Source organism: Pararge aegeria, chromosome 19 (genome assembly GCF_905163445.1).
Source record: "Pararge aegeria chromosome 19, ilParAegt1.1, whole genome shotgun sequence".
NCBI classification, from domain to species: Eukaryota; Metazoa; Arthropoda; class Insecta; order Lepidoptera; family Nymphalidae; genus Pararge; species Pararge aegeria.
Genome location: NC_053198.1, coordinates 15,736,290 through 15,753,297, shown reverse-complemented (window position 1 = coordinate 15,753,297; position 17,008 = coordinate 15,736,290). Strand labels below are relative to the sequence as shown.

At 37.4% G+C, this 17,008-nt stretch overlaps 1 protein-coding gene across 2 annotated transcripts in view; it reads right to left on the bottom strand.

The window, feature by feature from the left end:
• Window positions 1-1,941: 1,941 nt before the first annotated feature.
• The window catches only part of LOC120631988 (thyroid transcription factor 1-like), a 74,229-nt gene continuing 59,162 nt past the window's right edge, over window positions 1,942-17,008 (bottom strand). Inside the window, exons 5-6 of one of the 2 annotated variants that reach the window (XM_039901716.1) lie at window positions 5,184-5,270; window positions 1,942-2,406 (exon numbers count right to left, since the gene is read on the bottom strand). In XM_039901716.1, coding sequence (XP_039757650.1) covers window positions 2,155-2,406; window positions 5,184-5,270 — 339 coding nt within the window. In that variant the 3' untranslated portion in view covers window positions 1,942-2,154. The remainder of the gene's footprint in view (window positions 2,407-5,183; window positions 5,271-17,008) is intronic. The other variant, XM_039901717.1, reaches the window with a different exon arrangement.

Here is a 17,008-nt window from a genome sequence, read left to right as displayed (position 1 = left end):
TGTTGCATTGGGGTGCGGGGGTTCACACAATCGGCACCCAATTAGGGGCTTGTAGTCAATTACCCATCGCTTGTGCAAGTCGATTGTTTGGCTCAACCCCACCTTGCCCTAGCGATTAATAAGAATCGGGGTAAAAAATTGAATTTACATAAAAATATCAAGAAAAAGTGCTATTGGTTTAACTAGGTTGTAAATATTAGTTCCGAAATCATGAAACTTTTTATTTAAAAAAAAAACACCTATCATTTTTTTTGTTAAATGCAAAATATTGAATAATTAAAGTATGAAGTTAATTATTTTATCTAATATTTCGTATTATTTCGACTCAATGTAACTAAGTATTCTCTAAATACACTGTTAAATATATCCACTGTAAAATAATTTCTCTATTGAAATACAAAAAATCGGCAGCTAGTCAAATCGTTTTATTTACACGTTACTATCTACACACGCACAAAAACACTGAGCTGTTTTTAATTTTAATCATAAATTATACTATTCACACAACAATTAACTACATTAGTATCAGTTATTTACAATAGCTCGGATAGTTCTACTTATTAAGCTTCAAAAATTTATAAGGTACTCGTTTTTCAAAATTTTATCTAAGTTGTGATGTAGATACCAAAGACTTGAAGAATATAGATATGCCCGAGGCCGAAGAAAACAAAATGTTATTTGAAAATTGCAGTGCTGTTGAACTTATTTGAAGTGCTCATATAATAATGAAATATACATATAAAACGATTTAGATTTGACGAGTATATTTCCAATTCCTTTTATAATATCATGCATATAAGGTGAATTTGGATTCATTAATGCATAAGTCTATAAAGTGTTAATACTGATTTATAACAGTAAGTTACTACGCAATTAATGATTTTCATAATGGTTTCTGGGATTCAGGCCGCTCCACTTTTATCTCTCTCGAAATAGAATAATGATAGTTGAATTGTAAAATCATTTTTGAAAAGTTTTTTGTCGAAACAGGTGGTTACTTTATAACGACAGACAGACTTAATGTTTTAAAAGCTCATAAAGTAATTGGCCCATTTGTAATAAAAAGAATTAGTTTTGTTTCGTTCAATGTTACGCCATGATACCAAGAAAACATTTAACATTAACCTTCTGCTATAGATTGAGAACGATTTCCATATTTTCATGTAAAACGTCAATTGGTTTTATAGATCCCTGCTAGGTCACCATGTTAGTACAACCGTGGATATTAATTCACTCACTGTTGGTACATTGTTGTTACCTACACTGTTCCTACACTGTATCACTGTTGGTACCTACGCAATAATAGCAAATAAGTGAGCTCACTCATTTCACTCATGTAAAATTACCCGACAGCATATCTATTTATTCAAATCTTTAACATATCACAAAAAGTCTTCTAAAGTAAAAACAGGAAGAAAGCTACAATGAAATACATATTATTCTTTCTGGGAAAGGAAAAATATGGAATACTTGACAAAAGTTTACACAAAATATAACATTTAAGTCAAATCCTTAGTGGTTTCTTAACTATAACTGACTATTTACACCTCCATACCTCTGCGCGTTATTAAAACGTCCGGGTTTTCACTTAAAATCACTGAATCACTCTTAAACCACTGAGTCACTTTTGGGTAGCCACGTCCCATAGCTTTACCAGTGACAATGTTCCATTTTAAAGTCAATCTCTTAGCGCAAATTATAAATTAGAATTAAGTATACGGTTACTGTTTTCCTGACTTACTGCGGTCTTTCTAATTCATTCCATTTAAAGTATCTCCATGTAACATTTAAAATGCTCAAATCACCACATAAATTTGAATAAAGCTTTAAAACAGTTGATCAAAATAAGTACCTAGAACGAATGATGAGTGGCAGATGCCATGTCCGTAGCATTCGCTATAGGGTGTTTTTTAATGCACAAATGTTAATAAATAATAGAGTTTAAACAAGATACGATTAAGTCAATAGAAACAATTGCGTTGTATTAATCTGGAGCAACAAAACTTTTTAATGACATAAAACAGGGAGTTTTCAAAACATGGCAACTCTAATTTAAAAGCCAAATAAGACAAACTCAAATTTAAAATTATAGTTAGGTTAATCGAAATACATCTCTTCTTTGAACATTGTCTCGTGGTAAAGCTGTGGGAATTTCTACCAGGCCCTGCCCTGAAGTGGAAGGTACCCTGAGCATTGTTGTTGGTAGGCTGTGGGCTGGCGGTACGATGAGACCAGGGGGTTGCTGCAAGCTGCCTGCGAGGGTTGGGGGCCGGAGTACCCAGAGGTTGGGGTGGCACAGTGGCTGTGGGCTGGTGACGAAGACTCCCCGGATCCGCACGGTTTGCCATCCTTGACAAGCACCGGTACAGCCACCCTCCGCGGCGATGACGCCGACTGTTGAAGAAACTGGATGATGAATAATTGTATTTAAATTGAATTAAAATTATATTTTGTCGATGATTATTACTGGATTATGAACCCTCTCTTTAATCAATTTCTGGATTTTTAATCATTTGAAATTTGCTATTAAATTATTGTGTAATTTATAAAACTAGCAGACAAACAAGAGTTATTTTATGAATTAGTATTTAAGACGTAAGTATTGATTTTTATTTATACACCAAAAAACGTAACATACAAAAGGCGGCCTGATCGCTTAGTAGCGAGCTCTGCCAGACAAACTTAGGAAAACATGATTTTTTGTTGATGAAATGAATTATTATAATATATAATTTAATGCCACTCGAAATATTGTCTTTCATATTCGCCTGTCTAAAACTGTATACCCGCTATTATTTAGATAAGTTTAAATGAAATTACAGTGTTTGTCTCATTAAAAGCCAAGTGCGCACGCCCGCTGTGCACGGCCGCTAACAATCACGGCCGTACGCTCCCCGCGCCAGCTCCCGCAAATTGAGGCAATCGACGCAGGTTGGCAACCCCGCACGTGACTCCCGGCGACTCGCGACGCCGGGGTTAAACATTATTTTATTATGGGATAATTAAAACGTATTTTCGCAAAACTATATAATGCCTCCTTGCCTCGGTTGTCTAGTGGTTAGGATGTTCAACTACGGATAACAAGGTCCTGGGCTAGATTCACGGATCCGGAAATTTGGTAACGAAAATTGTTATGAGCCAGGAAATTGTTATAAACTGCTCAAGTAATTTTTGGAGTTTACTCCTTAAGAATCGATTTTCATATATAAGGCGCCCGGTATGAGAAAAATGTGAGGAGTAACATCTACTGATGAATGACCTCGTTACGTTCTCGCTTTGCGACGTTGCATGCGCAAACATGCAACGTCTCTTTCGTTTAATTAACTTATTTTTCCTATTTAATATAAATTATTCCTACCAAGAAAACCGAATATTATCTAGGTAAAGAAACAAACACATAAATATATGGGACAGAGTGAGATAGAAAACATTATACATTTTTTTTTCCTATTCTTGTTACCATGGAAACTAAATAATAAACATTACATTAATCCTAATAGTTCTGATACTCTACATCCACCTCAATCTCCCGTAGGCTACTTTTAAGACGTTACACTTCCGTCGTGTGTGAATAAATTGCACAGGATTTTTAATTTGCCCTTTCATATGGTATTAATCTTTATTCAGCTAAATAAACTCTTTTTGTGTATGTTTCGACAATCGTACTTAAGGAGTAAACTCCAGTCGTGCGTCGGAGGTGACACACACTTTTTTTTTCTTTGTTTTAGTATACTAAGTATTGCTAATCCTGTAGAATTATAGAAGAAAACTAATTTTCCATTAAAATAATCAGCTGACGGTTTTAACTAGAAATTCTAGTAACATATTCATCATAGCCTATACCAGTCCAATGCTGGACTAAATGCCGATAGCAACAAGTGGATTTTCCAATACCTCGCTTACCGTCTACGGTCTATGCATGCCTATTTCCTATGAGCACGCTGGGCAGACGGGATAGTGATTGCAGTAGATGGCAGTGTTACGGCCGAAGGAGCTGCTAACCGTTATATTCTCTTAGTCGTCCCGTACGAAGCCCGCGGGAAGTGGCAACTATATTCTGATATCTGATCTGCCGTTACCACACGGCAAAATATACGGCAGTGAAATATTAAATCTGAACTTTGTAGAACTTTGTTGCCCTTTTACACTACAGTCCCTCTGCTTAAAGTTCCCGCGAATCGGTTAGTAGGTAATTTGTAACAATGCAATGTAAAGTTGATTTCTATTTAACATTCAATTTACCGGGAACCCAGAGCCTCGTGTTCTTAATTCAATATGCCTAGACCAATGACTATACTATCAAGTAATTTAAATTAATATGGCCGCTAAGAGCCAGAGCTCAGCGAAACTGAATCGGGGTTGCCAGTATGCGGGGCCCGTACCGTCCCCGCGGGAGATTGCAATCAAGTGGGCAAAGTCTATCGCCTCCGCACACAGGGGCCCATGCGACGTCAACGATTTTTATCGCTCACGTCTTTAAATATCCATTATTCAATACCTGATTTAGAGATATCATCACAAAAGGGGCTTTGTGCTACCTTGGAGCGCGTAAGGGTTGATACGATTCTTATAGGAATTGTGCGGTCAAGTTTTTGTTAATGAGTTTTTTTTTTGGTTTATTAAAAATCTTTCTATAGACATTTCATGTTTTAATATATTGCATTGAAATAAAGTAACGAAAAAAAACAGTTGGTTCTATAATGCAGAGGTGCTAGCCTTTTGGTTACAGCGTCGGCCTTCTTTCTAGGGGACCGAATTCGATCCCCGGCAACTCTTTTTTTTTCACTAAAAAGTACTACACCGTTACTGCATTCTCACCTGGTGGTAAGTGAAAAACAGTCTAATTTGGTTACGGGCTGCCCTAAGAAAATATAACTGCTGTCAACTATACGGCATCAGTTATATTAAACTCATACCCCTAGAATCGGTTTCTACGCGACATCGTAACGGAACGCTTAATCGCTGGGCGGTACGTCTTTGCGGTAGATTGGCAACTAATCACGACCAAAGCCTCCCAACAGACAAAAAACCAGACGACACGTCTAATTTTTGCCTGAATCTGCAGTTCTAATGTCGACCGCTTGTCTAGACAGCTAGACAGTAGACATAGCGGAGATAGCTTTTGTTATTTCCGGGAAGGATGCGCAAACGCATTACCCAATTAAAAAAAAAAGTTAGGTTACCTGGTTGTGTTGGTTCTGCTCCGCCATTGCCTTCTCCTTGGCCTGCCGCTTACACTTATAGCGATGGTTCTGGAACCATATTTTGACCTAGAACAAACATCCCAATTAGGTATTTTATTCATCATCATCATAACAACCTATGAGAAATAATAGACTACGGAGCAGTGGCCGTGCATAGACGGTATGCATAGGGTATGCAGATGTTATAAAATGAACAAAATCTCCAGTACGAGTTATAAATACTGAATGGTCGACTTGTGCTTGGATACTACAAGGTAACTCTTACAATGCCTATCCTTAAGTTTTTATTACTCGTACTAGAGATTTTCTTCATTTTATATCATCTGCATATCCTGTGCAGTAGAGGGTACTCTATGCACGCCACTGCTACGGAGTCTACCACACCGACCCAGTGCGGATTGGTGGACAACGGATCTCCTGCCACTATGAAAAAGGTCTTAGCCCCCAATCCGCGCTGGGCCACTGGCTCAGTGCGAATTTGTGGACTGCACACGCCTTTCAGAACACTATGGGGAACTCTCAGTTATGCAGGTTTCCTCACGACGTTTTCCTTCACCGTTGTAATAAGTGATACTTTAATTGGTTAAATCGCACGAACGTTGTCCTAGTTCCTCGCCTAACTAATGAATTACCCACTGATGTACGAGACGATATTAAGAAAAAATTGAAATCCTACTTTTAAAGTCACTTATAACCATTTATATGCAACAGCTGTTGCCCGCGACTTCGTCTGCGTTTGATTTTGTTCTTTTATGTGGCATTAAATTTAGTTGTCGTTCTAAAAAAATTTAAAGAATTCAGAATCGCTAAGCCTTTAATGAGGAGGTTTGCTGCTGTCCGCTGTGTAGTTCTGTCCTCTATCTCTAACCACAGTTTGGGTGAAATTAAACACATATTATAGCCTGTGTAGTACAAAAATAATTATTTAAATCGGTTATAATTTGTCGGAGTTATGGTGTAAAATCGTCAAACACTTTCATACTCTCTCCCAAAGGAGCTTAATGTCGGGATAAAAAGTATCCTATATTACTTCTAACACTTTCAAGAATATGTGTACAAAGTTTCATGAGGATCGATTAAGTAGTTGTTGCGTGAAAACGTAACAAACAAACTTACATTGACATTTATGATATCAGTAGGGATAGGGATAGGGAAGTAGGGAAGTAGGGATAGAGATTAGAAGGGATGTTTAACTGGCATTAATGTTCTGTAGTTAACGTACCTAGACTTCATTCTCTGTTAGCATATATTGCAAACCTGCGTGAATTTCTAGCTATAAATATTTTTTTTAAACTTTTACGTAAATAAAAAAACATAACTTTCTTGAAAAGATAGAGGTGCGTGATGCGATGCAGAGGATGAAGGCTGGATTGCAGCAGAAATCAGTAGCATAAAACTATTTACATGAGATTTATATCGTTTGACGTTCTACACGTGAAATTGTAGATTAAGCTTATGTAATAAAACAAGGTTTACGCAACTAATTTCTTAATGTAAATAAATCTGAATTGAACTAAAAATACTCTGTATTAAATATAAGCAGGTGAATATCGCAGCGAATGATAAAAGCCAAAGAGGAAGGTTAAAAGTAAAATTGAAACGCTCTTGAGCCGTTCCAACACTCGAGCGCTAAAGAAGATGGCGGGCAGGCGCGCTCAAAAACATTACAGAATGAATAGCGAGGAACCAGACATACTACTGAATAGCGTAGTACAGGCGACCTGACGGGGAAACTACACGGATGCAATTTGAACTAATTTACGAGTTTCCCACCATTAAACTGACTGGTAAAACAGTAAAGGGTTAATTTATGAATCAAAATGTATTCACAGAAGTGGGATCAATAAAAAACTGCTTGCAAAACTGCAACTAGCATTACTTAAATATTATGAAAAGTTAGCTTAATTTGCTTTAGTCCGCGAAAAGCAGGAGAATCTGTATGGTGTAATTTATAATTTCTTCAATCCTTATACTCAACACCAAACAGATCTTCGGCAATGCCTTCTACGCACGTTTCGCTCCAACAGCGGAGCATCCTCAGGAGATGTTGACTTTACAATGAATATAGTCACCAAAGAGCACGGTTCTGCTCCCACAGTAGGAAGGGGTTAAGGCCGTACGATAAATCCTTAAATCTTTGGAATCCTGTCCCCTAAACTAGGAAATACCGAATCTTAGAGGCCAGAGCCTACCCAAACATTTACTGAATCATTGCGATAATTTCATCTAGTGCAATTTAACAAAGGAAACTTTACAAAGATATGTTGAGTTCTCTAACGGTTAAGTGAGAATAGCATGCTGATTAAATTTGTGTGTGTGTGTGTGGGTTTGTGTAGTCCACCAAGCTGGCTCAGTGCGGATTGATGGTATAATTTAAATAGATTAATGTTTTCTTGGGAGATCCTATGAAACGACAGTAGTAATGGAAGTAATGCATGCACCAATGCAAAAGTTGGGTTTTCTGTGCGATCCTGTGAAGCGGAAGTAATAATAGGAAAATTACACCGATGCAATTTTTTTATGAATTTTTCCTTCAATGAATAAAGGTATGCAAGCAAACGAAGTGGGTATATCACGTTGAAACTGTAAGTAAATACCGATTACAATGAAAGATGGTTTAGGTAAATAAATTAAAATTAGTCCTCCAGTTGAGCAAAAATTAGTTAATACTGTGAAGAGAGTCCTTATAAAACTGTAGTACTTATAAATGGAAAATTGCTACAATGCAATTCTGTTCATTAATTCAACTTTTACCAATATTATTGTATGTTACCTCATGGTAACTCCTTGAGTCAATACCAATCAGAATAAAAGTAGGTTCAAGTAAATAAACTAAAATTAGTTCTCAAAACAAAACAGTTAAAAAGTAACTAATATTTGTTAATACTGTAAAATAGATGTGCTGTGTTTTCCTGAGAACCTTTGAAACGAAAGTAGAAATGGAAATATTGTACCAATGCAATTCTTTAGATGAATAAGGTATGCGAGCAAGCGAGGCAGGTATGTAACTATGTAGCTCTGTGAGTGACATAAAACGTGGAGTCACTGTTATAAAGTCACCGCATCAAATGAAGAGCTAAACAAACACGGGCGCATCTTTATTTATTATAATTGTGGCCGCCATTCCGCGAGTCATCGTTCGCAGGATCAGAACACCTACGCGGCCTCGCCTCTTTTATACAGGGTGGTTTGTATTTTATCATTTTTTTAATTCACTACAATTAAACCCCTGATTGCAATCTTACATGGTGAGACGATGATGCAGTCTAAGATGGTAGAGGGCTACCCTGTTAGGGGTATGTTAGTTACATTTAACCGAAACCCCTAATCGGTATCTAGGCGGTATCGCACCGGAATGCTAAATCGCTTGGTGGCACTTCTTTGTAGGTAGGGTGATAACTTGCCTCAACAAGCCCTACCAGACTAGAGACAATTTAGAAATTATAAATTATTAAATTGCCGGGGATTCGACCGAGTTGCGATCATCCGAGCGAGAGAATTCGGTAAGGTGATTACGTATTTCGCGACAGGTTTGCGACAAGCGTAAATCTTGCAATCACTGCTGTCAAACGTCACTTTTCCATACAGTAAAAAAACAAAAGGGACGTTTGAAAATGAAAGTAATAAAATCTTCCAATTTATCTATGTAGGCCACCAGGGGATAAATACTATAATAAACCATCATCTTCATCATATCAACCCATTACCAGCCCACTACAGAGCTCGGGTATAACAAACTACACCTACTTACAATCATCCTGTAGATCCGTAATATATCTCAAATGAATTTACGGAAATTTCACTCTTATGTTCCCTTTAATACGTTCTAATAGGTCCAGCACCTCAGCGTCATTGATGTCGTAATTTTATTTAAGACATCAATGACGTACCTTTTCTTTTTCTTTGGCGCCAAAATTGATTTGTGTTGTCAATATGACAGGTATTTGGGTGGCCGCCATTAAAATTAATAAGCGCCTTGTTCCTAATCATACAATTTAGGTATTTAAGAGCGTTTAAGGGATGAAAGGGCCCCAAAAAGTTATTTTTAACTTAGTTTTATATGGAAAACTAATTTGGACGTCTATTTTAACTCCTTTTCATGCAATTCGTACATCATCATTCATCAACATCATATTAACCTGTTACCGGTCCACTACAGGGCACGCGTTTCCTCCCACGATGAGAAGGGTTTAGGCCGTAGTCCACCACGCGGGTCCAGAGCAGCCTAGAGCTGTGCTAAGCGAGCAGCCAAGGGGTGCGCTATGCGAGCAGCCAAGGGGTTCGCTAGGAGTGCACCTAAGGGGTGCGTTAGCAGAGCAGCCCAGGGGCGCGCTAGGTTTAAACTACGCTAGGTTTATTACTTTATGATATTACTTTATACCTAACAATTTTCGCTTAGGTACTTTTTGCCTAGTGGAAGCGCATATGAAGCGTGAAGAATGAAGGTTATAATATCATATAAAACTTTTCTTTAGCTACTCGGACCACATAATAGGACGTAATAGGTAATTTTTAAGCTATTAACCTTCCAACAAACGTTAAACAGATTTATCATCACATTGTCATACAACTGGTAAACATGGTGGGGCGTTACCAAACTGGGGCGACTGCAACCGACAGACAACATAAATCACGTTATAATCGCTTTCATAACGCCTCCGGCTATCGCCTCACCCCGATCCAATTACGAACACAAACCGCCCATAATAAAATACCCACAATGCGTACGATCTGTCTACTATAAAACACGCAGGGAGCGGAAGAACTGCCTTGGGGAACGTGTATCACATCTTCCTGTTATTTTTACCGCTGGCAATACTGTAATTGTACGCAATACGGGGTTTTGCCGCGGTCTAGTAAATTCATTAATAACTAACCAAAGATTGGCCGTAATTAAGCGTAGGTGCTTTCAAATTGTAATTATTTGATAAGGGTTGATTGTTGATTCAGTCAAGCGATACCTCCTTTTTAATTTGGATTTATGTTTGGCCGTCTGTCCGTTATTCGGTCCGACTGTCTTATAGAATGATGATAGTGAGAAGTTCCAAATTAAGGAACATTACACGTTTCTAACTTCAAGATTTGTGAAAAACAATGCGACAAGATAAAGTAATTGATTAATAAATTTAAAGTAACGCAGGTCATTATAAATTGAAGTAGTAAGTGTTAAAAACAAAGGTTTGAAATAATAATCTAAAAATCTAGTTAAAGCTCCCGCTAGATGTTCTTCCATCTTTTATCAAAAGGAGCTTTTTGAGTACGATTAAATCAGTGTAACATTTATCGAATTGGCATTACTAATAAAAAAAAATTAAAAAAAATTTCACACTGAAGACACTCTTAATAAGGTAGCTTTTTAAATAAATTATAACAATCAGTTATTTGAGTGACGGACCCATGTAGTGTTAGTACAATTCTTACTTCTAGTAACGTGAGTGGACGTGAAAAGTGGACGTGGGAAATAACTTTTTATATTTTTATTAGGTACTAGCGTACCCAGCCGTAGCTTTTGCTTTATTTAATTTAAACAATAAACTAACATCATTAAATTTTAAATTTAAGTCTCATAATATATTTAATCATTTATTTCTCTCCGTATTCATTGTCTTCTATTCTTTTCTCAAGCGGGTGAAGATCTATACCCATGTACACCCAACAATAGAATATAATCATAGTAAATAAAAGCTGTATTTGACAGTTTGACAGTTCAAAAATAGGAGTGCTCCGAACGTCACCAAACTTTACAGGATTCGCCAGGTCAATCCGGAGATTCCCTGAAAGTTTCATTGAAATCGGTCCAGCCGTTTCGGAGCCTATACGGAACAAACTCACACACTTTCTCTTATATATATATAGATATATTTTAATCAAACAATCGTTCGATTTTCGGTAGTGCGTGTAAGATTTTTTTCATCCCAGCAAAAAAGGGGCGATCTATCATCACAGGGAAGTCCCTATGTTCCTGTATTTTTCACCGCTAGCAATACAGCTCAGTGTAAGATGCGTTCAGGTTAGCTCGTTAGAGTTGGCATCTTGTTTTACGCTCCGGCAGCGACACCGGTTCGAGGGTCGCTTTGATATTGAAGAATATTTCCCTTGTCTGAATTCTCGAGTGGCCGTCTTCAAATTAGTGAACATTGCTCTTTGAACCATGTATGAGAGATACCTATATTGCTTTGATATGAATTTTATTTATTGGGTTTGAACTTTGAAGTTTCTGTACCTAGATATTTTATGGCACACTTTAAAATGAAACAAAAACAAAATATTAGCCCAAGCTTACTTCAATACATCACAGGAAAAGACATCTTATTTGTTCTTGGGTCTGTTTCAGAGTAGCGCTCAAATAAATAATTGATTTAAATGCAGTATTTTTATTCGGAGGACTTTTAACTCGAGATATTTTTAGATTATGTCTATCATACCTACAATTGAGGTGTTTTTTTAAGTGTTTTAGTAAACTAAGAAATGCGAATGACACTGCAATCATATCGTAACAAAGATTCTGCAAATCCGTCATTGTAGGTAGATATCATGATGATAAAAGGGGAGATGTAAAAATTCGTTTTCGTCATGAATTTATGAAAGTAAAAATGTTATTACTAGTCATATAAATATCTGCGTTAAAATATGCCTCTACTTTATTAATTTTAAAAATACGTGCAAATAACGATATGGCATAAGTTCCATTATAAATATCTGTCACCAGCACGCGACCCATTTTCCCACACAGCGCGCGGGCGAAATTCAAATCCTTCATAACAAAGACTCAATAATCTCGGCCGTGTCAATATAAATTTCATAAACTCGGGCGTAACCCCAACAAAGCCCGCAAACATCCATGAATAATCTCCATTTTGAGGGTGTCAACACCATTTACGGCGACGCGTTTGAATTCCCGCCAAAACAAACGTCACGCTGACGTTTGACTTGGCGGGCACAATGGCGCCGCGAAGGCGCGAGGGCGATGATAATGTGGTGCATTGTCGTCGTATTAATTGGTTCGCACGATCTGCAATGGTCATTGTTTGTGCACCATGTCGGATGCACATTAATTAATTAACCTGCTCTCTCTGACCTAGGTAACTGACCTCGTTTAGGTATGAATGACATATATATAGTCTGTGAAGTATTATCTGTACTGTGGTCTGACCCTGCTTGAGAGACTTGCATAGCGTCTAGCTACATCAGTAGTGCTGCCAGGCATCCAGATAAAACCAAATAAACTTGGGCTTTTTGATTGCGTGACAGTCCATAATAAACGATATCCGGCTTGACCGGCTTTTAACATTGCGCAAACGAGAGAGCCGGGCAAGGACGAGCGCCTGCGAGTCGTCTGTGACACATAATAACCAAAAAAGCTTGATTATTCAAAATAATTTTATCTCGTACCTATTATTACTGAAACTGGAATGTCGGGCCTTTAAAGCAAATTTCCGGCCAAACTGGCTTGACTGTCCGGCTATTAGGTTTGACGACCTAGAACTATATTCATGGGTAATATTCAACATTGAATCATTGATGTATGTCGGTAATTCTGGGTCTTCTACAGATTTTTACATTCCAGATTCTACCACGTAACTAAAGATACTCCGATACAGAGTTTGATCGCAGATAGTTAGTGAAATAGCAAGACATTTTATTACGACTAAGACACGTTTACCTTTGCGCCGTCAGAGTCTCTCACAAGTGTATTGAAAATGCACACGTATTTATATAAAAAAAATACCCACCGATAAAATGTCATGAACATTGGCTACCAATTAACTATAATTTTAATAATATTTTTTTTAAAACTATTAGTTAATTGAATAAGAATTATTGAACCAATACTTACAGTATCTTCGCAATATATTTATAATAATATAGTCTTTGTGAGACAAAATATTATATATTTATAAACAAAAAGCTGATATTAACAATCGACTTACCAGAAAGGGACATAAATTAGTGATATCTGCATATCGTCTGCGAAAGGTCAGAACCAATTTGTGGGGTTGAGTACGTATACGCTTTAACAACATGATTCCTAAGGTAATTCTTGACCTACCAATATATATATATATATATATATATTATGTTTGGTATATAAATATCTTTATATGCACCATCCACCTCTTTCTTACGCCATTGGTTGCCTGGCAGAGATCCCTTTGAAGTGATAAGACCGCCAAATTGTATGTATCATGTTAGCTTGTATATATTTTCTTTTTTTTTTGTTGTGTACAATGAAAGTATGTTCTTTCGTTCATTCAATCAGTTAGACAGTCATCAGTTGACACAAAGATGTCCTAAAGGGCTGACTTGACCAAATGTTTCATATATTTTTGAACACGTTCTCAGAAGCACGCGGCGCTGTATTAAAAGCCCCTCATGTTAATCTTGGAGCTTTGAAAGCATCGCGATCACGGGCGCAGTACAACGCAAAATGCTTCTAGCTAAACGCATTGCTCCTGCATATTCAAAGCGCGCCGAGTTAAATAGAGGTCGCAATATAAACTGAGCTCGGTACCGTTGACAAAACAGGTACAGCTTTTGCTTAATTCTCACAAGGCCTGCCCCAAAATTTCTCGATATAATAATAAATGTTATGAATAAAATTCTCGTGACACAATGTTATTTACATACCCCGAAGTGATGTTGGTTTTCCACCCCTAACATTTATTTTTATTCTTTGGACATTTTTAATTTTTACGGTTTGGCATCCCAAAATATTTTTAAACATCCAGATAAGAACGGACAAAGTCGCGGACAGCAGCTATAAGTAATAAAATTTCTTTATTGTTGGCTCGTTAAGACTAAGGCGCATTTGGAACCCTTCTAGTTTTAGTTTTAAGTTAAGGAATGTAGTTATCACCTTCACCTAACATTAGTGAAGTGGATTTATGTGTGAACGCTTCATAAGTGCCCGTTATAAGGTCTTATTGATAAAACGTTTTTGAATTTGAATTTTGAATTTGACTTTGCCGATGATAAGAAGTTATGATAGCCCAGTGGGTAGGACCTCGACTTCACTTTCGGGGAGGCGAGTTCGAATCCCGGCACGCACCTCTAAATTTCTAGGCAACGTGCGTTTTAAGGAATTAAAATATCACTTGCTTCAATGGGGAAGGAAAACATCGCGAGGAAACCTATATACCTGAGACTTCTCCATAATGTTCTCAAAGGTGTGTGAAGTCCACCAATCCGCACTGGACCAGCGTGGTGGACTACGGCCTTAACCTCTTCTCATTGTGGGAGGCGACCCGTGTCCTGTAGTCGGTCGGTAATCGGTTGATATGATGAAGATGATGAATTCCACATTTGATTATCGAAATAGTAATAATAATAGAAAAAAAGATATTTTTTTCTGCGGTCGGTCCCCGGGACAATACTCCGCAGTATTCGCTCAGCAAACAGGCGGCTCGCGTTTCGTTATTAAACTTAAGTAAATTTCGATGTTTCCGCGCGCCACTGTTGGCATTCGCGGACGACCTATTCCCTTTCATTTTAATCTCATTTTAGCTAATTGCCTTTCGAGAAGCGACGTGGCTTCATTTAAGTGGGATTCGATGCACCCCCGTACCACACTGTCTACACTCGTGGGTCGATTAATAGCTTTTAAGCATTTGTTTGTTTCAACTCCTTATTATACCTATTAAAAAGTAGGTATCTACAAAGGCTATTTTGTTTAATGCCTTTTTTTAATAGTAATAATAGGTGAACCAGGCCGAAGGCGCACCTGATGATGAGTAGAAAACCATCGCCTTTAAACAGAGCAACACTTCACAGATCATGCAACGAGCACGGCCTGCAACATGTAGCCTTGTGTCCATCATTTTGAGGCGTAGGTGTTAAGCCCAATGTGCCGGTTATCACACCCTTCAAACCGGAACACAGCATTGCAACAATGCAATATTTTATTAAATTTAATAAAAAAATAGTCATCATCATTATTATAGAACTATGAGCGTGCTGAACGTAAGTATTTTGTAAACAAATAATTGTAATAAATTGATATAATAGAATCCTCCTACATTATAGATGCATACTAAGTTAATGAACGTATATACACAAATCACAAAGAGCTACTTAAAACTACTACATACCTAATACTAAAGTAGTTTATAACTACATACGCCTTATCCGGGTTTTTAGACGATTACCTTCAAATCTTTTACCCTTCATATTTAGTTAGGCACTTAAAGGAAAGAAGTAAAAAAACTAAAAAGTTTTAGTATAATTATATTCCCCCTTTTCTGCCGTTCGGGGAATAATTTATTAATTAATTAATTTATTTATTCCCATCTTACATATAATGAAGTAACTACCACGATATGAAAATTAAAATAAACTACGCGTCTAATATTCTATTTTGTTATTAATTCTTTCTCATTATTACGCTTTAAGGTATGAAAAAGAGTAAAAAATAAACTAAACACCCCCAATGAGTTCTAAGTTAATATAAGTTATAATAAATCACTCAAGGTTAGACAAAGACCTGCTGAGGTCATCTTGTCCTTGACATCATTCATGATCTGGCCATTATATATCGAGGTTAAAACATCTTACCCGGGCATACCTACTGTTGATACAGTTCGGACCAGAAAAAAACAAATAAAAAAATCTACGCTTAGAAATTTGATAGAGTCAGAATAGCTAAACTTTCATCCCATAAACTTATTAGTTTACACTAGACACTCTTTGTTATCAGTCGCGCAAAAAAAATAAGACAAAGACCTACTGCGAGCAATCCTCCCTTTGTCTATGGTCACGAGTCTGTGTAATCTGTATAGTCTGTCGCCTGCCGGATGCGGCGCATGCGGGTGTAATGGGAGCAATGGAATAATGGCGGGTTAATTTTAAACAATGACGGCTTGTCAAATCGCTGTTCGTTCACTGGCCGGTGGACTCGAGTGCGACAGAATTGATCCCGCACTGCCATTTGTAATTTGGTTGATATTACACTGTCTTGTTAATGTAGAGGTCATTCTTCATAAACATTCGTAACCATACCTACATACGACACAAGTAAACGCACATTACTGGTTATCCCATTTAAACATAGATTAGAGAGTAACTAACTACGTTTTGAAGTAGAAGGTACAAACATCAAAGCCTTTACGCCAGAACTCAAAGTAGGCCTATAATTTTCCAATAATTCCACTTCACTTTTTTCTAATCCCTAATCTCCGTGAGATCACAATACACTTCCTGTTAAAAGCTCGCCGCATTAAAATCATCTGCCTTAATTTTGAATTAAAAAAATGTTTATGGTATCATAGTCCCGGCACAGAGCGCACCGTCCATTCAGTGCTGCCAACCTGTCAAAACAAATTTGCAAATGGAACAAAGATTTGAGTTGAATAAAATTTTTATTTTATTGTGTAATAACCGCTAAATTATTGCACGCAGAACTGCGGGCATTTCGGTTGTTTTCGCGCGCTTTCTTTGATAATGCTATCGATTCGTTGGAGATTATATTTTTGTGAATGGTAAGAATCCTCTTTGTGATAGGATTAGGAGGCTAAGGGGATGATGCACCTGACATGTCCATTGTGTAGCCAGACGCAGGTAGAAGCCGCAATGTCTGCCGAATTTGTTTTTTTTTATATTGCTAATGCACTGTTGCAATGTTTGCGTAGGACTGGGCTTTTTGTCTCGTGCAATTAGTTACCGTTTTTGTATTTTTTTGTGTCTGTGTGTTACTGTTAACCAGGGTGCAGCTATAGCGTTTCCAGGATGGAAGAGGGCAGAAACTCACACAGAGGTTGAGACCTAGGGCTTCTAGAAATTGTGGAGGGTGTCATCCTAAAAGAGCTTTT